The following is a 22223-nucleotide window of genomic DNA, read 5'->3' as shown; positions in this document are numbered from 1 at the left end:
CCAACCAGCATTTAGAAATGTGAAAGGTCTTCTTTAAGAAGAGGACGAAGACAGGGACTCTTCCGTTTCCTCAGCATGGATCGACTCGAGGAGCTTATGCTAACTCAATTATGCAGTCGGAGAAGAATAAATACCACATGATCTTCCTCATTTGTGGATATAATGACATCACTAAACTGATGAACAGGGACTGATCCAGAGACGGAGAGGCATTGATTGGACTGTCGGGCCTTGGAGGGAAGGTAGGGGAGGGTGGGGGTAAGGGGGAAAGATCAACCAAAGGACTTACATGCAAGCATATAGGTCTAACCAATGGACACGGACAACAGGGGGGGAGGGGGGGAGGGCCTGAGGGGGGGGTAGGGGGTAACGTGGGTATAAGGACACATGTAATATCTTAATAAAAATATATTAAAAATAAAAATAAATAAATAAATAAAATTAAAAAAAATTTTATTGGGGGACAGATAGGTATAGGTTAAATTGTAATTTGTTCCTTAAAAATAGTCACATTTAGCAAGAGAGGAGGATGCTTGGCTTGGTATGAAAGTGAGAAGTCCAGGATGGAAGGACTGAAATTTGGCTCAAACTGAAGAAAAAAAGAAAAGCCCTGCTGTTAACCAGGCTGGGAGGGCAGACACAGAGTTAGCAGAAATGCTGTCTCTCCCAAGGTCATGCAACAACGATGAAATGTCATGACCCCTTCTTTCTTTGTGTGACCTCTGTTACGTTGACAATGACACCTCCAGACTTATTAGCTACCCGCACCCACCTATTACTGAGGACTGCAGTTGCTAAACTGCCCTCGCTCATGAGAATATCCAGCCTCCTCTTAGTCCTGCTGCAGAAACCGCATCCAGCCCACAACTGGTCTCCCTCAGAGCTGCTCAGCATCCTGCAGCAGGAACCCAGACCTCACCCAGAGGTGGAGTGCTAATCATGGCTCCTTTAGAGCGAGCCCTTGCTTGCAAGTCAGTCAATATGATTTTGTCAAACTGCAGGCTTGAGCCTAGGGGTCTTTGGCTGACTTTGGCAGATATAATTTAAGGTCATGTACACTACTGCCATTCGCATCAGCCTGGCAAGACGCCAAACCTGGATGAACCCTACACTGAATGGAGGCAGACAGCTGGAGGTCATATTTCTGGTAGGTTTGTACCCCTGTAAACTCACAATCATGGGCTATCAGCACTGCCATTATCTTACTGTTCACTCCTCTTTTCAACCCTCTCCACTCGATCCGCCCCTAACTGATGACTTGCTTCACAGGGAAAAAAAGCACAAATACATAAATACCTGTTTTTAACTCCTACCCTCCCCCTCAAACACTCACATTCAATCATTACCAAGATTATATAGTTTATCTAACCATTTCTTGGAGCTGTGATCTCCATTCTCACTGCCCAGTCTGAATTTTCATCTCTCGTTTGTTTTTCAAAAGCGTTCTATTGGGTTCCCGCATATGCTCTTGCATCCTACAATCCATTCTTCACTCAGCAGTTCCAGGAATATTTCTAAAGTACAAATGGCATCACAAACCCCTCCGTTGTAAGCAATTCATATATAGGCGTTTCTAAGATACCGGAGAGGGAAAAGGTGGGAGAGGGATAGGACCTATTAGCCCCGTGTAATACAAACCGAAGTCACAGATCAATGAAAACAGGATTGTCTAAGGATGCCCTTGTTATACTTTACATAAGGCAGAGGTCAGTTTGCATATCAGTCTTTTAAAAATGGAGATGAATTTAAGGAGTTAGATTTCTCATCCCTTGGTCCTGCCAACTTTGCTCAAAGCCCTTAGAATAGTTTACTGTTGCTTTTAACAAAGTCCATCATCCATAAATTCCTACTGATCTTGCCCCTGCCTACCTCCTAGCTGCATTTCAGGCTTCTCTGCCCTGAAGGCCTTTCTTTCTCTCTAATCCTTAAACCAAACTGGTGTTCTGGCCTCAGGGCCTTAACACAGGCTGTTACTTCAGCTTGGAACACTGTTCTCCACCTGGCTAGTCCTGAACCGGTTAGCTCGCTAGTTTAACTAGGCAGGTTTAGAACGTTTTAGGAATAAGAAGGGTCTATGGGGGAAGGAATACATACGGAGACTTGAAGTCGCCAGGGTGTGTATCTTGTACAGAGAGTAGAGAAATGGAATAGGCAAATAGAAATATATCCTAAACCAAAAAGCATCGCGGGCCTGAGCCAATAAAGTGACCATAGGTTAGGCCCAAAGTAGCCCTGACCTGAGTCGCTGGGCGGGCCATGAGAGAGGCCTTCTCTCCAACACAACTGGCAGAGCTGAGAGATGCATCAAAGGGACTCCAGCCAACAGGGAAGGGGGGAGAAGGGGGGGTGGGCGCCACGTGGGCTCTGAGCTCCGAACTAACTGTAGCACCATGACCAGTAAGAAGGGTCGTGTTCAGACGAAGAGCTGCACCTATTTAATGCCAAAGACAGAGCAGCGGTCACCCTTCCCAGGGGCCTCTGTCCGTGCAGCGGGGACGGAGTCTCCGGCTCCGAACTTAGAATCAGGGTTTGGAGGCAGTGTCTGCCTGCAACAAAGCGTCTGTACTTTTCACCGACCACCTTTCGCCCGTGGCTTCCTGCCTCGAAACCATCCAGACAAGAAGCGGGAATCCAGGGCGTTCCCGTTCCATGTTCGCGTTTCAGTACCTACTTATCCTTCGTATGTCAGCGGGAGTATTTCCTCCGCCCAGGCTGGGTCTACCCATTATCTGCGGTCAGACCTCCGCGTTTTATTTCAGGAACACTTACCACCACTTGATCAAGTTATTGTCTGGTCGCCTCCTGCCGTTACTCTAGTTGCCATCCTCGACCTGGGTCCGTCCCGCCTCCCCCCGCGCGCCTCGCACCAGCCCGTCGCTGGGGACCCTACCACCCGTGTAGTGACATAAATGGGCAGTCCGGTCTACTCGCTGTTAGATAAAGGCGCAGAGACACGGCTGAGACCAATTCCCTGACACCAACTTAGAAGGAAAGGCCTCCGCCTTTGGCCAGGTTCTTCCTCAACAGCTGCACTGGGGTGTAACTGTCGTTCAATGACTTAAATAGGCGTCACTGCGCCAACACCCCCGCGCGGGGAGCTCGCCGGACCCTCACGACGCTCGAGCCAAGGGTTTCACCACAGCCGGTCGGGCCGGGTCTGTGTGGGGCACCGGAAGAGGAGAGGACCAGATTCTGGGTCGGGACCCTAAACGCCTTCCCCACTTCCGGTTTCTCCCCTCTCCGAGAGCGGCAGGGGCGGGACTTCCGGCCTGGCTGGTCCGCGGGGGCGGGAAGGTTTGAATCGTTGTTGTTTGCCTGTGTTTTCCTCCGGGGTCTTCGCTGGCGCTCCCCCTGCTCAGCTACTCAGACCCGGGTCCTCCTGGCCCTGCGGTTGTGATTGTTTTCCATCGAGCAGCTTCACTTGTTAAAATTAGGAGCAATTCCTCGAGAAGCCGTCGTGGGCAGCCGCAGACGCTGCGGTTCGAGCCACTTGGCAAATCAAAGCGCAAGGGCGGTTGATGGGCCTCGTTACCACGACTTTTCAGCTCAGAACTGCTGTGAGTCAAACGTTGGTTGCTTTGGTGAGTTTGTTATTGCAACTAGATACGGCATTTTGGAAAAGTCAGGTTCCCGCTGAAGTCAAGAACAGACAAGGCTTTTTGATCGTTAAACAGACATAATGTGCTGAGTGTTGAAAACAAACAGTAAGACAGTTGTGGCTGGAAATGTGGACTGGGGCGGATTTATGATGTGCCAGAAACTTTATACTGTCTCTTGTGTATGCTTTTAATTTTTTTTAAAAAATCACACCTGATTAAGCTGTTTATAAAAAATAAATAGGCCAAAAATAGAGACATTTTCCCAGTTGTTACCAGAAAATGTTTTCTTCCTTTTTTATAAGCATCTGTTTATTTGGTTTTTTGTTTCCTGAAATAGCAAGTAGACAGCATATATATAGGGTGTCCCCCCAAAAAATGTATACACACCTTAACAGCTGATGGCTCACTTTTGAAACTGAAATGTATTTTAATAAGCACTGCCTTTATAATCATTCAAAGTGTTTGTGTACATGTTGGGGGACGCCCTATATATGGCTATGAATATTTATTGCCATTTAACAAGTATGTAGACAAGCGATGTAAAGTGGTTGGTATGGGCTGGGTTGTGAAAGTTACCTATGACAGCAATACTGGAAATGGATTGGAGGGGTAAGAGGCTGGAAAAAAGGTCCCAGATAGTTACAGGAATTGAGGGGAGAGTTGATGGCCTGAAGCAGAAAACGAGGAGCCAGGTTCATGAGAGACGAAATCAACAGGACTTGTTACAAGAGTGTGGAGGGAAAGAGTGAGATATCAAATATTGCTAACATTGAGATACCATTAACTCAAACTGCACATTCAAGAAAAGCAAGATTTCTAAAATTTACTTATTCTTTCATCATTAAGTAAATCTTTGTTCCACCCTTATTATTTGCCAAGTACAACTGTGAATAAAACAAAGTCTCTGTTCTGATGTAAGTTTATATCCTAGTGGGAAAAGACAAAAAAAAAAGAATAAATAAATAAAATCAGTTCTGACAGCAGTTAGATGCCATGAAGGAAGAAGATGACATGGATAAAAAATGACTGGAGCCCTAACCAGTTTGGCTCAGTGGATAGAGCGTCAGCCTGTGGACTGAAGGGTCCCAGGTTCGATTCCGGTCAAGGGCATGTACCTTGGTTGCAGGCACATCCCCAGTGGGGAATGTGCAGGAGGCAGCTGATCGATGTTTCTCTCTCATCAATGTTTCTGACTCTCTATCCCTCTCCCTTTCTCTCTGTAAAAAAAACAATAAAATATATATATATTTTTAAAAAGTGACTGGGAGATGGTTGGGAGCAACTTGTATTGAGATTCTACAAAGTTACATTCATAATACTAGGTAGTGTCATATGTGTTGTCTCATTTGATCCTCACAGCAATCCTGTCACTATTCCCATTTTACAGATAAGGAAACGAAGGACCTAGCTTATAGCTAGTAAATGGTGGGTATGAATGGAACCCATCCTCTAATTCCATTTCCATCATACCTACATGGAAAGCATAGCTGAAGACAGAGTCACTTTAGAAGTGGAGAAGAGGAAATTGAAATGAGTGAGATGAGGATGAAACTAAGACCTAGGAGATTAATTAGCATTTTCAGTAGTGACATGAAGATACTTCTTTTTTAAAAAAAAAAATATTTTTATTGATTTCAGAGAGGAAGGAAGAGGGAGAGAGAGAGAGAGAGAGAAATATCAATGATGAGAGAGAATCATTGATCAGCTGCCTCCTGCACACCCCCTACTGGGGATCGAGCCCATAACCCGGGCATGTGCCCTTGACCAGAATCAAACCTGGGACCCTTCAATCCGCAGGCCCACGCTCTTTCCACTGAGCCAAACTGGCTAGGGCTGAAGATACTTCTTTAATGCCGGGCTAGGGACAAGAATCCAGGTATGTATGCTTTTCTTTTAGACCTAATCGTTACTTTTGGCCTGCCCTTTCCATGTATTACAAGTGATTTGCTGTATTCTTATTGCAAAGGTGGAATTTGCTTGTTATTTGAAATGAGATACTAAAGATATAATTTTCTGACATTGAACCTCAGGAGAAGTAAAGCCACTAAAATTATACAGGCAGTTATAACTTGGTGGACTGTCTTCTACCTCTCTGTTATGTTTCCACCCTGGAGTAAAGCCTTAGGGCTTCCTCAAGGCACTCTGTCAGGAATGTTAATTTCAAATCATTTCAGTGTGTCCAGTAAGATAAATTTTCCTCCAACAAAAGTAAATGCAATGGCAGTATGTTTTGCTTATGTCCTTAGAAAACGTACCAGCTTCTTTGGGTAGAACTTTTGTACGTTAAGAGAACTATCGGTGCTGCTGTTCCCTGTTTCCGTCAGTCTTTGCCTTGGAAGGACGTTACCCATCGTCATCGTGATGGCGGCTGAAGTGCGAATGGTGCTTTATGAAGACGATTCTGTGCAGGTACAGTACGCTGATGGCTCCAGACTGCAGCTTTCTCCCTGTGGCTCTGAATTTTTATTTGAAAAGGCACCTCCTGTTTCAGCACATCCTTTAGAACAACCGGAAAGAATTCGTCAGAGGACACACTTTGCTATTAGCACTTACCGAGTAAGTAAAGAGGACGCAAACATTGCTCGTTCAATGTTGTTGGGGTGGGCGGAATATGGAAGTAATTAGCATGCAGGATTGCTTCATACTAAATGGATTTTCAGTCATTTTTCTAAGATTACATTTGTATCTTTTTGTAGGAGCAACTACAGAGAGCCCTAGATTTTCGAAACGCTTTCGCCACTTGCCCTTTTTTATCTGAAAGCATTATACCTCCGGAAAGAAAAAAGGTAATTTTTTAAAAAAATAATTTTTGTGAGTAAGATTTGAGGGCAAGCAATTAGAAATAGGTCGTTTAATAATTGGCCTTTTTCTTCATGACACTTGGGAATAGACATGTTGCTGTAGAATGAATGCATAGTCACTTAGCATTCACCACACTAGAGTTCTCATGTTTTGTATATATTGACTGAGGCACAGAAGTTACATAATTCATTACCCTGTCTTTTTCTTTGTAGCCAAAGATTCTATGTAGAGCTTTTCAGGTTGGTGACTTTTTGATTTTTAGAGGTGCGAAAATGAAGAGATTATGTGGATATTTTTAGTAGCTTATGTATATTTATCTGTTAATGTGTAATAGAGATATACAATTACTTATGGGTATGCAAATTTTATTCTTTTTGCTTTCACTCTATTTTGAACTTTTAGGAATAATAATCACTATCATTTATTGAGGGTTTACTGTGTGCCACGAACGGGGAGTGATATTAAAAATATTTGCTAGCACCAGCATGCCTTGAGTCCCTGGTGATCAAAATGGGAGTCCGACCAGTCAGAAAAGGCATATTGGCTGGATACGCTCCTTTTGACAGGAACTAAGTCTCAGAGTTTCCCTAACTTGTCCATAGAAAGTTTCTTAGTGGCAAAGTCAGGATTTGAACCCAGTCTGTGTGTCTATTAACCACTTTCTGCTACTGTCATGATGCTTGCCTGCCTGTGGAGTGGTTTTCTATTACATTGTCTCATGACAAAGAAGCCTTGAAAAATTGTAAGCTGGAACTTGGTCTACAAGGCTATTTTCCCACTGTATCTATTGGAGTGACTATTTATTAAAAATGGGTATCTTGTTGGATTATCAGACAGTCTAGTTCTAGAAGATGGAACTTTTTGAACCATCATCCTTATAGACCAGCTTGACCATTAATGAATAATGCCCTTAACTTTAGTGTACTGACATAGCACTATAAATTTAAGAGGCTTTCCGACAATGGTTTTTGTAAATTTCAAGTTTTATATAAATGGAAGTTGAAATGGATAGCTGTTGGCAAGATTAACTAATTACAAGACTTTCGTGATACCTGTTGTTTCTACCTTACATGAAAAGATGCATCAGGCACGGTTACTGTTACAAGTCTGTTTGCTATTGATCAGCATCCATTTACCTTTAAGTAATTCAGTTTTTTAAAAAGTTACTCTTGCCCAGCCCACGTGGCTCAGTGGGTGAGCGTCAACCTATGAACCAGGAGGTCATGGTTTGATTCCCTATCAGGGCACATGCCTGGGTTGTGGGCTCAATCCCCAGTATGGGGTGTGCAGGAGGCAGTCAATCAATGATTCTCTTTCATCATTGATGTTTCTCTCTCTCCCTTTCTTTCTGAAATCAATAAAAAATATATATATTTTAACAAGTTACTCTTTAAGTCACCTGATACTTATTTTAGGGTCTGGTGTATCTAGGACAGGTACTTTAGTCCATGTCATAACCCTTTGAGAGAACATATCCCAAGTGCTGTTCAATCATTCGGTACCATTTATTAAATAACTCTCCCCTCCCCCTTGTTTCGAAACCTTATGTTGTCACATGTAACATTTTAAGATATATTGAGTCTGTTTCTGTATTCTCTGGGTGATTCTGTCAATGATTTTTATGCTAGTTTCATACCATTTGAGTTAATATAGTGCATTATAGTGCTATAGACGTCAATAGCCTTTTTGAGAGTAGAATTTTGGGAGGGACTCAAAATCTAATTATCTCTGATTCATTGTACATTAAAAAAATATGTCTAACACTAGATATAATCAGGATGATTTTTTCTTTTCTCATTTTTTTTCAGTGTGTGTGTGTGTGTGTTTGTTTTATCTCTCTAAAGAGATAATCTTAACAATATCAAATATTCTCTGAAAAGCCATATATTAGGCTGACACCTGGCTCTGTCGTTTTCATTCTGTCTAGATAGTAAAACATAAAACTTTAAGAGCATTCTTACACAATATGTAGGTACCAGATGTATGGAAAATTTGGTCTGTTAACAGAAAATACTGACCATCTCTTTTCCCTCCCCTCAACTCAGCGTATCCTCATTGACATCCCAGAAGTGAGATGGCCCAGTCTTGATACTGATGGTGGCATGATATGCATGCAGAGCGGCGCCGTGAAGGTACCATCTGTAGATGGTCATGCATACCTCTGTCTGCCCAAATCTCAGCAGGAATTTACAGTACATTTTTTGTGTAAAGTGAGCCAGAAGCCAGGCTCATCTGTGGTATTGTCAGAAAAAAATAATCAGGCCCCAAAAGAACAAGTAGGAAAAGTGGACAAAACCCGTGCACATGGACGTTTACCAGGACAGAGACAGAAGAATAAAGAAAACGAACTTCACTGTCAGATCGTGAAACCCAAAGGACCTTCAGAGAAGAAGCCTTGTGGGAACAGAACTGAGGGGGAGGAGGCACTGCCTTTGCCTGGTCCCAAGCACAGCTGTGTCCACGCGTGGGTAGAGCAGCGCTGCTCTGTGGCCTCCTGTCCAGAGGAATGGAAATACCCTCTGTCTTTAGCACTTCGCTTTCATAATAAAATCAGCAATATGTCTGGAACTGATGGGACTATCCCCCAGAGTACAGTGCTAACGTCTGCTGCTGCTGCAGAGCAAAGAGGAAAAGAGGTTTCTGTTCTTCCCAAGGCCCTGCTGCTCAGCTGTCCTGTCCCACACCTGCACAGGTAATGGAAGAACGACCTTCTTGTCAGAACCAGTCCTCCTATAGATAATGTGTCTTTCTAAGTCATCTGATACCAGTCATAAGGAAAGTTCATTCGGTTCATCCAAACCTTGTTTAAAACGGATAGTAAATAATTTGCCTAGCAAATGTGTTGCTTGTTTCTTAACTCTGTGTCCATGGAATGAATGTTTATGGGAGGCTGACTGTACTAGATACATCGTTAAGCACAGAGACTACAGAGATGACTGAGACACAGTCCCTGCTTTCTAGGAGCTTAGAGTCTAGTGAGGGTCACTGTTGCTGAAAAGATGATTATTAAAGTGTGGTAAGGGATGGCCCAGGCACCTGTACAGACCCCTGGGGAGCATCTGCTGCCACTCAGTGGAGCCTGTTACCATGGTTGCTGGAGTGTAGATCTGACAAGTTTATGATCATGGGTTCTTTCTTTCACACTTGGCCTCCGAGGCCGTCTCTATCTTTGGTTGACGTAAATATGTCCATTGTCAAAGGGGTAGGCATGGATGGCTAGGTAAAAACCTTTGACCTCCACTAACAGATGAATAACCTAACGATGATAGATTTGTAACAGGAACTTTGCATAAGTAGTGCAATAATAATAATAGCTAACGCCAAGCACTCAGTATGTGCTAGGCATGCTGTTTCATCCCCATAGTAACCCATGAGGTAAGTACTGTCTCTAATCATCCCATTTTGTGGAGGAACTTGAGCCACAGAGATGTTAAATAACCTGAGCAAAGTCTCACACTTGTACTTGGAGAATTAGGGTCTGATCCCAGGTAGTCTCTAAGTACATATCTGTTACTCAAATAAAATATGGGAATGGTTTTCAGGCGTGTCATGATTATCTGTTTAAGATAGGAAAATCCATTATTATAAGTATGCATCAAAAGAGATTGATGCTTCTAAATCAACAATTTTTCAATAACTTGCCACTGGCTTTAGATTGAAATCCATTACCCTTAAACATGGCTTAATAGGCCTTGCATTTTCTGGTCCCTTCCCATGTCTGTAGTCCTCCACTCGCTCACCACTCTACTCTTGCAGGCCCTGGAAAGTTTGCCCAAGCTATCATTTGCCACCGCGCCTGCTCTGTCTTCTGCCAGGAGCACTCCTGCTAACTCATGTTCATGTCCAGGTCTCCGAGTCAGCCTTCCTTCCTGAGAACGGTGATCCCCAAGTCCCTAGACAGGATGAGGTTCTTACACAATCCTATAGTGTTCAGCAATTCCCCTTTCTTTATGTCAACGTTTACTGTCTAACATCACAGTGACCATGTTTGCTTTTCTTGGGTGTTATTTACAGTGCCTGGCCACCATAGGAACATTAGTAAATATTTGTTGTTCAAATCCTAAATTTTAAAGATTACTAAAATTGTTAATTTAGGTAATTCTGCTGAGATTCAATAGTGAGATTATTGAAAATGCATTTAAAATAAGACTCATTTTAAAATGTAATGCCATGACTGGTGTGGCTCAGTGGATAGAGCGCCGGCCTGCGGACTGAAGGGTCCCGGGTTCGATTCCAGTCAAGGGCATGTACCTTGGTTGCGGGCACATCCCCAGTGGGGGGTGTGCAGGAGGCAGCTGATCGGTGTTTCTCTCTCATCAATGTTTCTAACCCTCTATGCCTCTCCCTTACTTGCTGTAAAAAAATCAATAAAATATATATATTTTTAAAAATGTAATGTACTTTCATATTTTTACTTTTTTTATCTAATTAATTAAGCAAGGAATAAATCTTACTACAGTCACACTATTTTGTTGACTTCTCAAGGTAATTTTGTTGAGCAACCAGAATCCATAACTTGTATTTTATCCTTCACAGGTGGACTTTCTGTGATTCACTTTCACAGGGGCAGTCTGATGAAGAAGAATATTCCTACTCTGAACTAGTGAAAGTGGTCTGGCACAAGGGTATTACGTACAGGTAAGGCACCTGTGTTGGAGTTGGAGCTGTGAAGTGATGTCACAGGGGACGGGACTAGCCTTGCAGATAAAGTACAAGAGAATACAGTTTTGCAGTGCCACCATGCTCCTGTGCTTGGCCGTGAGGTTTCAGGTCTCAATACCCTAATTATATTTGGACACACAGGGTTCTTGTTACTAATTCACATTAATCATATTCGCAAGATTTTTGTGACAGCTCCAAAGCCATCGAGGGATTAGTTTTGCAAGTGAATGAGAGACGCATGGCAGCTATTTAAGCCACGCCTTCCAAGCATGGGGGATCTAGTTGTCTGATTAGTCACATCAGAAGGTGCCTGGTGAGCATGGAATTGAGACATTAGATTCCTAAGGGAGATTTCAGCCTGCATTCACTCAGCAGATATTCACCGAGCGGCTGCTCTGTGCTGCACTATTCCATTGAATAGCCCTACCTCTCTAGGGACTGGAATACTGGTGCTGGCCAGAGGAGAGGTTCACTCTGTACACAGTGCTGATGAGTACTGGGAACTGTTTGTTCTTGGGCTCTCCTTTTCCTGCACGAGGACCCACTTGTTACTGACAGCATACTAGTATTTTCCATACATGTTTCAATAAAATTGACTTGGCTTATATCTTTATTCCTTATATACTCAATACCTTGATTGTACGTGGCTACTCAGGTACAATGAGTAACCTCCTCTTAGGGATAGCTCCTTCTACACATGGCTAATCTCATCATCAGGTATTAATTCTGCTAGTTTTATTATTAAAGAATAATCTTATTTTCAGGTTGTAGAGTTGTTATATTTAACTCTTATGCAATGAGTACTGCTTTGGTGACCATTATAGACCAGCCACTGTGATTGGCTGGGGGGATACCAGGGTAATAAGGGAAGATGCCTCACTTCTAGAAGCTGAGCTTAGTTACTGAAGAAGATAGATCCACCAATTCTGGGTGTTCTATTCATTTTTTTGCCAAAAAACAAAAAAAAATTTAGCTGGCTGGAGGAACAGAGTATGAAATTATCCATTTGCTAGATAGGTTAAAAAATTATACTTCTTTGCCGTTTTTTCTTTCTGTTCTTGTATTTTTTTTCCATAGACTTGCCCATAAAAATGTGAACTCAATAGAGATTTATCCTGGAGATGGATCTGTTTTCAAATCAGAAGGAGCTTATTTTGGGAAATATTTTACATACTATTCCATTCAAGAAGGATCAGAAGAGGTAGGCGGACAATGAGATCTCCACTCAAGATTTTTGGTCTATAGCTGTTTCTAAATAATTGTGAATATATTTGGAAAATTTGATCTCTGTATAACATTGCTTGCTATTACTTAGTCTGAACAATCAGTATAACCTTACTGCCAGTATTGGCACAATAACTATTAACCACCTTATTTTTACTGTATTATCATCCTGTATTCTGTCTTCCATTCACCTAAGCAATTATGTTTAAATCAGAAGTTACATTTCTTCTGTCATAGAATGTGTCAATAGGAAATACTAAAACCAGCAGCATTACTTTGAATCAATATACTTCTTTGAATTAATATTTGTCAATTAAAAAGCACATTCTTTTTTCTCTAGCATGTATTTATTGTTTGCATATTTTAAATACCTCCTAACTCCTAAATCTTTATATTCAACTAAAAAGTTCAACAAGATTGTTTTTTTGTTTTTTTTGTTTGTTTGTTTGTTTTTAAATATATTTTATTGATTTTTTACAGAGAAGAAGGAAGAGGGACAGAGAGTTAGAAACATCGATGAGAGAGATCGATCAGCTGCCTCCTGCACACCCCCCACTGGGGATGTGCCTGCAACCAAGGTACATGCCCTTGACCGGAATCGAACCTGGGACCCTTGAGTCCGCAGGCCGACGCTCTATCCACTGAGCCAAACCGGTTCGGCAAGATTGTTTTCTGGTGTTGAAAATAGTGAAACAACATTTAACATATCATATCAAAATGTAATAATGTGGATATTTTGTTAATAACTTTTAATTTGCTCAGTCTGACATTTGCCATCACCCATTCAAAGGCATCACCATAGTATCACGTGGCTTTGCTTTGCAGGATGAAATACAATAAAAGCGTTGTCTTTCTCTATTACAGAGTAGGGCATGTTAGTGTTAAGATTATCAGAGATACTATGGCCTGGGGTGAATGTGGAATATTGAAAGAAATGAAAGTGCTGTTGTTCAGTAGTTAGAACAGAAATAGAAAATCAGGAGGGGGTGTGTCCAGATTGGGGCCTATCAGGGAGCCGGCCAGCAGGGGAGAAAGGACCATGGGAAGTTGGCCAGCTGGGGGGAGGGACCACAGAATGTTGGCTGTGGGCGTACACTGACCACCAGGGGGCAGCTCCTGCGTCGAGCGTCTGCCCCCTGCTGGTCAGTGCGTCATAGCAACTGGTCATTCGGTTGACCGGTCGTAATGGTTGCTTAGGCTTTTATATATATAGATAGACTAGAGGCCCAGTGCACAAATTCATGCACAGGGGAGGTTCCTCGGCCTGGCCAGCAATTGGGGCTGATCAAGGCAGGCTGGCTGGGGGGAGGGACCGCGGGAGGTTGGCTGGCCGCAGGAGGTTGGCTGTGGGAGCACACTGACCACAAGGGAGCAGCTCCTGCGTCGAGTGTCTACCCCCTGGTGGTCAGTGTGTTGTTATAGCAACCGGTCATTCGGTCGACCGGTCGTAATGGTTGTTTAGGCTTTTATATATATAGACTAGAGGCCTGGTGCATGGGTCCGTGCAATGGTGGGGTCCCTCGGCCTAGCCTGTGCCCTCTTGTAATCCAGTCCCTTGGGGGATGTCGGAGAGCCAGTTTCAGCCCAATCCCCGCAGGTCAGGCTGAGGGACCACCAGTGCACGAGTCCGTGCACCAGACCTCTAGTAGTGATTATAAGACACTCTTAATTGTAAGATGATTCCAAATTTCAGAGAGATTAAATTGTAAAAGTAAGTATTTTAGAACTGATGCAATAGGTAGGATAGCTGAAAGAGAAGAACACTTAGGGAACTCAGTGTCCAGTAGAGAAAGACATAAATAATTAAAATGTGATGTTTTGAGTGCCTGCCATGTGCTAAGCACTCTACTAATAAATGCTGGGGATACCAAGGTAAGCAAAACAAATACAGTCCCTATCTTCATGAAGCTATCTCTATTCTGGAAGGGAAGACAGACATGAAATAAAAACTAAATGAAAACCAAGAAACAGGAGAGAGGGCACTGTGCTTATGGACATAACTAGGGGATTTCACCCTGTCTGTGGGACCTCCACAGGGCTTTCCTGAGACTGAAGGGAAAGTAGGAGTTAGTCAGACACAAGGAGTTCATGGAGGAGGGAACCGAGTAGAGGGAACAGCATGTGATAATTGACATACCAGAGGTAGATACAAAGTAGAGAAGAAAATGCAAATTTTGAAATGAAGATAATTCCATTTCTGACTTGTTAAAATTGAGATGTCTGTGATATTCAAGTACACAGTCCAGGATAAAAGGATAAAGATTACTTTTGAGTACCTGCTATACACTAAATTGTGATGGTAAAGTATGGGCTGTTCTCTCTTGTGGTTCAAAACAGATCTCTGCTACTTTTTAGCCCTCAAGCCTCATTTTCCTCATCTAAAAATAGGCACCTAGCACAGATCTATTCAATAAATATCAGCCATGGCTATTATAATTATTATGAAGGAGCATTGAACCTTGTGGAAATAACCTAAGAAGAAATCAGGAAGTCAGAGAAGGCTGGAGACAGAGTCCTGGCAAACACGGGCATTACAGAGTCTGAGAAAGAGGAAATTCAGAAAGGATAAGTTTTTAAAATTCAAGAAACCAAGACAGTAAATAATACTATCTTCCATAAACTGTAGTAATAGTTATTCCATTAGTAAAATATAACAAAATGATAGATTCATTCAAGTAAAATAATTTTTGATGCTTAGGTTTTGGGTTTTTTTGGTCTAAAGGGAAAAGCTTTTGTGATGTTTCCTGCTAATAAGTAGGAAAATTCATTTGTAACCATGTTAATTTTTTAAAATATATTTTTATTGATTTCAGAGAGGATGGAAGAAGGAAAGATAAAAACATCAGTGATGAGAGAGAATCATTGCTCACAGACCCCCTACTGGGGATTAAGCCCTGACTGGGAATTGAACCATGATCTCCTGGTTCATAGGTTGACACTCAAGCACTGAGCCACACCAGCTGAGCTTATAACCATGTTAGTTCAAGTATACCAAGATTTAAATTGGACAGTCAGTTATAGGCTGTAAGAATGTAACTGTTGAATAGAGAGGAAAAATGGGAGAATGGAAAAGCATCATGAAATACCTTTAGATTATACCAATTACGGCCTTTAAGTTAAAATAACTGCTTCCTTTGTCGCTATGTAAATATGTAAATACAAAATAGCTGAGTAATAATGGCCAATGTTTATTATTAATGAGATCTTTCACTTTAAACTAATTTTCAGAGGGAAGAGAAAATGTATTCAGTAAATAATCTTCCTCCAGAGAGACCAGGAAGTCTGTTCTCTGTGTGTTCTCTAATTAAACAGGCCACCAGGTAAGTCCTTCACATTCAACTGAATCAAGTGTTATGTCTGAGAACCTTGATACCTTTTCTGATGGTTAGGATAAGATTAAGATTTTGTAATTAAAAGAATACTTCCATCTTTGAAACGTAAAATGAAATATGGAGAAACATTTCTATGTGGCAAGCAAGTGCTGGAAATAGGTGACTTCTCTGGGTAAATTTCGTATCATTATTGCTCCCTGGAATCAAGTTGAGGATTTGATGATACATTTAAAATTTTCATACTTCCTTATTATCTTCACAGTAATAAAGGTTTCTGAATGTGTACAGAAGAGAAGTGTTGTTTGGTTCTTTGGTTCCTATGTTTTTTAGTTCTCCTAGCTAATTAATCTGTAGCACTCAGAAGAATGAAAGTGAATGGTTGGAGTCAATGATTTATTTGTATAAACTATGTCTAAGCCAGTTCCAAAGTAGATTTGAAGGAGCAGATCAGTAATATGATTTCTAGGACAGTTTATTTACAACCCACTACTTAGACTATGCTAACCCTTTTAGGCACTGTGAATCGATCACCTCATAAAAAGGAGCACCTGAAAATTCTATTTGGAGTCATTTCATTGCCACAAATTAGAGAAATAACCTTAAGTGGGTAAGATCAGCCAAAGGGAAACAGTAGTAGTTCCCTTGTAAGGGCTTACTATTTTCTGGAAGGAAATAGGTCTGGACATATTTCAGTGGAAATGAACTTCTTGGCTGAGAAGTCGTACAACAGTTAGAATTGTTGCTAGAATTGGAAAATGCCATAATAATTTGCAAATGTTTAAGTTGTGTATTTCACGTTCACAGGATTCTTCAGCACTGTGCCAAGATGAGGCTTTCTTTAAGCCATAACTATCGTATATGCTGCTGGAAAATGGTATCTTAAAATTCTTTCAAAAGCAAGATAATTTTGTCTATATTCCTAAATTCAAATTACTTTCATCTAAGTCATGCAAGAAATTCTTTGTAACATTAATTTATTCAGAAAAATATCCACTTAATAGATAAATGCTGCAAAATGAGGCTTTTGTTTATATTTTATTGTATATAGTTTGGTTTAGCTTCTTTTTTTAAAAATATATTTTATTGATTTTTTTACAGAGAGGAAGGGAGAGGGATAGAGAGTTAGAAACATCAATAAGAGAGAAACATCGATCAGCTGCCTCCTGCACACCCTCCACTGGGGATGTGCCCACAACCAAGGTACAGGACCTTGACCGAAATCGAACTGGGACCCTTCAGTCTGCAGGCCAACGCTCTATCCACTGAACCAAACTGGTCAGGGCTACTTCTTTTAAATGGAATGGGAAGGCCATAGGAATTAGTTGAATTTGTATATAAAAACATAGTTATTGTAAACACTGCAGTCTTCTACTCCCTTTCCATACTGTAAAAGTACATTCTTTAATGCTGACTTGGAGGAAGTTATTCTCAGACTTTGATTTCTGTATCTGTACTAATTTGGTTATAAATTTATATGTTGCTGTAGTTCCTAAGTCTTGTCAGTGTTCTTTGTAAAGTTCAGAGCAAATGGGGGTTTAATCTGCTTGTAATCGACTGTTTTGGGCATCCACTTGTGGAAAAGTTAAACATACATAAGGATTCTACAATACTCGACTTCTGCATAGGAATCTGAAAGTTTCCTCAGAGTTCATTAATCATTTAAATCTTATGAATGGATAACTCTACTTCCTGCTATTTTTACTTACTTGGTTTTAGGTACCTGGGATAAAAGAGAATATGCTGCCTTTGCTTTTGAGAGAATCGTTCATACCCAGTGTGGGAAGATTTCTTGCTTATTCTGATGACAAAGTACATGTCATCTTTATAGATGGCGTTACTCTAACCCTAAATTGGAATTTTGGATCTTTTAATGAAAAAAGACAGGTGAGTATACTTCAGGCTAAAATCTATTTTGTATTGTTTTTTGTTTTATCTATGGAAATACTGTGGCACTTTTTTATTGTCGTTCTATCTCAATTTCTTTTTTTTAATCCTCACCTAAGGACAGAGAGAGAGAGAGAGACAGAAACATCAATCTATGTATCTATACTAATTTGGTTATAAATTTATATGTTGCCTTTTATATGTGCCCTGACCGGGAATCAAATCGACAACCCTTTGGGGCAAGGATGACGATCAACCTACTGAGCCACCCAGCCAGGTCAATTTGTTTTTTGAAGTATGACATCTTTCAAGAGGCTTATTGATCTCATTAGATTTCCTAGAAAAAGTGAAATGGGTGTGGCAAATATTTATTTTTATTAAGTAACTCACTACAGAGAGAGGGACTAGTATTTTTTAAATTGTTAAGTTAGAAGAGGGTTTTGTTTGGGTTTTGGGGGTGTTTTTGTGTTGTTGTTTTTTTATTTTTAGAATGATAAAACTTAACTTTCCTCCATGTTTCTTAAGATAAATCAAGGTCTCAACTTAGGTTGGTGTAAGTTTACTTTTCCTGATGGACACGATCAGTTAATTCAGATTGAACACCCCGGACCATATGAAAGGTACTGAAAAGCAATTTAAAAATTATTTTCATTTTAGTAAAAAACTTTTAATTGACAGAGCAGAAACATAAACAGTATCTGCATATTTTGTTTTAGTTTTTACATGTGGATGTGAATGAAGTCATTTCAACAGGTTTCAGAGTTTACTGTTATATTGGTATCTAGAATAACAAAAAAGATGAAGTCAGCTTTAATCATTTCCATTTGTATTAAAGTGATTTTTCACCAAAATGAATATGTTAGATCTAACCGGCTTGCTGGAGAAGTTATTGTCAGATGTGTTAACCAATTAATCCCCTAGCCAATTTGAAGTAAGATTGGCAACCACAAATAACTACACTTCTGTATATTTCTATAAAATAGAAAAAATAAACTAATGATTATTCTTAAAATGGAGATTCTTGAAATCAGCTTTTCATGACTGTCCTTTCTTTTGGTTTATGTAATACATTTTGTTATAATCGTTGTATTTGTGATGTTCTTAACATTTTAGTGATTTTACTTTGAGAATGTTCACAAAAGAATTGCTTTGTTTTAGCTCAAATTTATTTTTCTGTTGAGCTTTATTGCATTTTATTCTAAATGCTCCAACACTCATTGCTGGTTTGAATAATTTGCCTCAAAAAGACAGAGTGTATTTAGCAAACATTGCTATTTGTTTTAGCCAGTCACTTCAGAATAATCATTTTATTAAACTTGATATTTGTTTTGCATATTCAGGGAGTTAATATGTAATTATACATATAGGTGTGTGTGTGTGTATACATTAATGGATGTTTTCTAGTTTAAATTTTAAAAAGCAGATGCTCACTTAGTCTTATATGTAAACACATTCACATGATAAAATTTAATGAAATTCATTTTTCTTTGAAAAACTAAAAGGAAAATTTAGACATTTGAATTTGAACTTTGTTCTGACTCTTAAATCTCATCATTATTAATCATGAATGTGAGTAAATCATTTTCTCCTTGATGAATAATGAAAAAAGTGCTTATTTCCAATGAAGCCCTAGCTGGTTTGGCTCAGTGGATAGAGCATTAGCCTGTGGACTGAAGGCTCCTGGGTTCGATTCTAGTCAAGGGCACATGCCCAGGTTTTGGGCTTGACCCCCAGTAGGGGGCCTGCAGAAGGTTTTCTCTCATTATTGATGTTTCTCTGTCTCACTCTCCCTTCCTCTCAGAAATCAATAAAAAAATTTTTTTTGAATAAAAAAGAAGATTCAGAGAATTTCCCAGTAAATGCCTTACTTTAAAATATTCTCTTTTACCCTTTTTCCCAAATTGCCTTGATTTTTCAGTCATTTTTGAAATTTTTATAAATAGAATACAAGTTCATTTTTTAAATATTTCTTTTAATGTATTTAATCTAGATATGTGTCAACAGTAATATCATGGTGCAGAAGACTGACGCAGACTAGTCAGAGAGAGATGCCCACTTGTTCTGTTCTTGAAGAAAATTGGTATGTGTATTTCTTTTAAGTTTAATCTGTGTAGAAGAGCCAACTAATACTCAAAATTAAAATGTCAAATGGTAGGGGAGAAAGGAGGGGGGAATAAAACATTTCCCCTTTTGATTAAAAAATAAATAAAACTGGGGGGAAAAAAGTCAAATGGTTAACTCTAAGACTTTTTTCCCCAAGAAAATCTTTTCTTAGTTAAATATATTTAACTCTATGTTTTTGATAGCTTACGATTAAAAATAATTTTTCTGTAATTAGATATCTAATTTATTAGGTTTTTTTGTTTAAAATTCTAACCTTTGTGAAAACAGTCAAGTATGCTTATTTGAAATATTGTGTATAAAAAAGAATCAGATAACTAGCATGAACTTACTTTTCTTTTCCCCACAGGTGTGTGGCTTCTGAACTTGAAAAGATACAGAAGTTTAACTGTATCCTTTAAACATAATGTATTGTCCTACATAATTACTTCCTTTCCATTCTAGGTTTAATTCATGACCCTATAGATTATATTAATCCACACCTATATTGTGGAGCTTCAATGAATACTTAAGATATTTGAGAAGTAGCTTCTCTGTAGAAGGTACATGACACTGAATATTTTTGCATGTTCATTGGTGATATTGACATGTATTTTTGTTTTCTTGTAGTGTCTTTGTCTGGTTATGATTGTCAGGGTAATGCTGGCCTTATACTTTGAAAGTGTTCCCTCCTTGTATTTTTTGAAAGAGTTTGAGAAGGATTGATATTAATTCCTCCTTAAATATTTGGTATAATTCACCATTAAAACTATCTGATCCAGGGCTCTTGTTTGTTGGGAGGTTTTGATTCCTGACTCAACCTTCTTACTAGTATTCCATCTGTTCAGGCTTTGTTTGATTCAGTCTTGGTAGATTGTATGTTTTTGGAATTTATCCATTTCTTCTAGATTGTCCAATATATTGGTATATAATTATAGTAGTCTCTTACGATCCTTTGTATTGTGTTGTATCAGTTGTTATTTCCTCTTTCATTTATAATTTTATTTATTTGACTTCTCTTTTTTTCTTGGTAAATCCGGCTTCAAGTTTTACTGAGATTTTTATTTCCTCCCTTTCACCAAACCTCCATCCAAACACACACCTACATACTCTTCCCCTCCCCCCTTTTACTCTGGTTTCTTCTTCTATGAGGAACAGACTTGATAAGTTCTGAAGTACCAACTCTATTATGAATCCAAAAGATCGTCCCCCCAATGGAGAAATCCTATTTCAATATGAAGTCAGGCTTTCTGAAATTAAAAACACTTGTATAATGAAAAATGTGGGCAAAACTCCTTGACTAAGCAACTTAGTGTTACTGGAGAATAGTGGTGTCCTAAACCAGATTTCTAACAAGAAAAATGAACAGTCTTTTGATTGTAAAACAAACTATTCAGAAAGCTTGCTAGAAGAAGTTAATGAAAAGAGAGTATCAGTGGCATTGAAAAGAACCTCTGAAATTATTCAGGATATTGATTGTCTTCTATCAAGCTCTAAAAAGTGAAAAATGAAATTATTACAATATATTATTAAATCTTAAGGATGTTTCAAATCACTGGTATAAAATTACTAGAAAACAAAAGAATTGTATATATGACTTCTGTACAATAATCTGAGAAGTGACATTTAACTTTGGATGTATTTTACCTAACATGTAAATTTAAAATGTGTATTTATAAAATGCTTTATTAATAAAGAACTATTTTGAAATTTTGAACTGTTTCTTATTTCAGGTTTATGAGAAAAAATTATAAACTTATAGTTTTATCTTGTGAAGCATTGACTATTAATCAAGGATTTTTTTTTAAAAAATGCAGTATTGTGTGCATTTGTCATTTGCTATTTAGTCTCTCTATTCCGAACATTTTTTCAAAAGAACTATGAGAAGAGAATTAGATCTTAAAAAAGAAAAGTAGGTAATATTGCTCCAAGCTAAGAACCAAGTACTTCGGCAATGACTAAATTTCATCTGAACTGTTGTGAACCAGATATGTTCATTTCTTTTGAACAGCTGAAAAGACTTATTTTACTAAGTGTGTGAAACTAAATGAGAAATGAGCTCACCAAAAGTGATATTATTATACCTTTTCTATTGGGAAAGAATAAAATCATACATCTAAAAAGACTTCAAGAGCCTGGCCAGTGTGGTACAATGGATAGTGTCCACCTATGAACCAGGAGGTCATGGTTCAATTCCTGTCAGGTCATATGCCCAGGTTGCAGGCTCAATCATTCCCCAATAGGGAGTGTGCAAGAGGCAGCCAATTAATGATTCTCTCTCACCATTGATGTTTCTATCCCTCTCCCTTCCTCTCTGAGATCAATAAAAACAAACAAAACTAAAAAGACTTCAAGATTATACCAAATATAACTAGAAATGCTCTACTTCCCATTTCTAGAAAAAAACACGAGCCTTTTCACATAAAAGGGGAAAAATAACAGAGAAAACAAGGAGAAATGTAGAGAGCGAAACAAGGCAAACAGAGGGAAGTGCATTAGGAGTGGTAACGTCAGTGACATGAATGGGCACAATGCTCTCTCCTTAGGTTCTTTCTTGCTGGGTTCCTTGCCACCTTCAGGTCTCATCCCAAATATTTCAGGGGGGCCTTCCGGTTACTCT

The 22223-nt window shown here is 39.5% G+C and overlaps 1 protein-coding gene across 5 annotated transcripts; it reads left to right on the top strand.

Annotated features, from left to right (window-relative positions):
* Positions 1–3260: 3260 nt before the first annotated feature.
* Positions 3261–21259, top strand: CUNH5orf34 (chromosome unknown C5orf34 homolog). Of its 5 annotated transcripts, none has more exons than XM_014461421.2 (14): positions 3261–3581; positions 5397–5475; positions 5924–6155; positions 6296–6385; positions 8447–9093; positions 10938–11039; positions 12141–12264; positions 15516–15607; positions 16424–16493; positions 17336–17503; positions 18029–18123; positions 19494–19583; positions 19974–20014; positions 20917–21259. In XM_014461421.2, exons 3-14 carry the CDS (start codon positions 5961–5963, stop codon positions 21105–21107), a joined length of 1905 nt encoding a protein of 634 aa, XP_014316907.1. In that variant the 5' UTR covers positions 3261–3581; positions 5397–5475; positions 5924–5960; the 3' UTR covers positions 21108–21259. The 5 variants fall into 5 exon arrangements, with proteins under 5 accessions (XP_014316907.1, XP_023615156.1, XP_006095443.1 ...); XM_023759388.1 differs by having other exon boundaries at positions 5846–6155; XM_006095381.3 differs by lacking the exon at positions 5397–5475 and having other exon boundaries at positions 3261–3557.
* Positions 21260–22223: the final 964 nt, after the last annotated feature.

Source organism: Myotis lucifugus, unplaced genomic scaffold (assembly GCF_000147115.1).
Source record: "Myotis lucifugus unplaced genomic scaffold, Myoluc2.0 scaffold_153, whole genome shotgun sequence".
NCBI lineage: Eukaryota > Metazoa > Chordata > Mammalia > Chiroptera > Vespertilionidae > Myotis > Myotis lucifugus.
The sequence above is the reverse complement of the archived record's forward strand: the minus strand, read 5'-3'. Positions and strand labels throughout refer to the sequence as shown.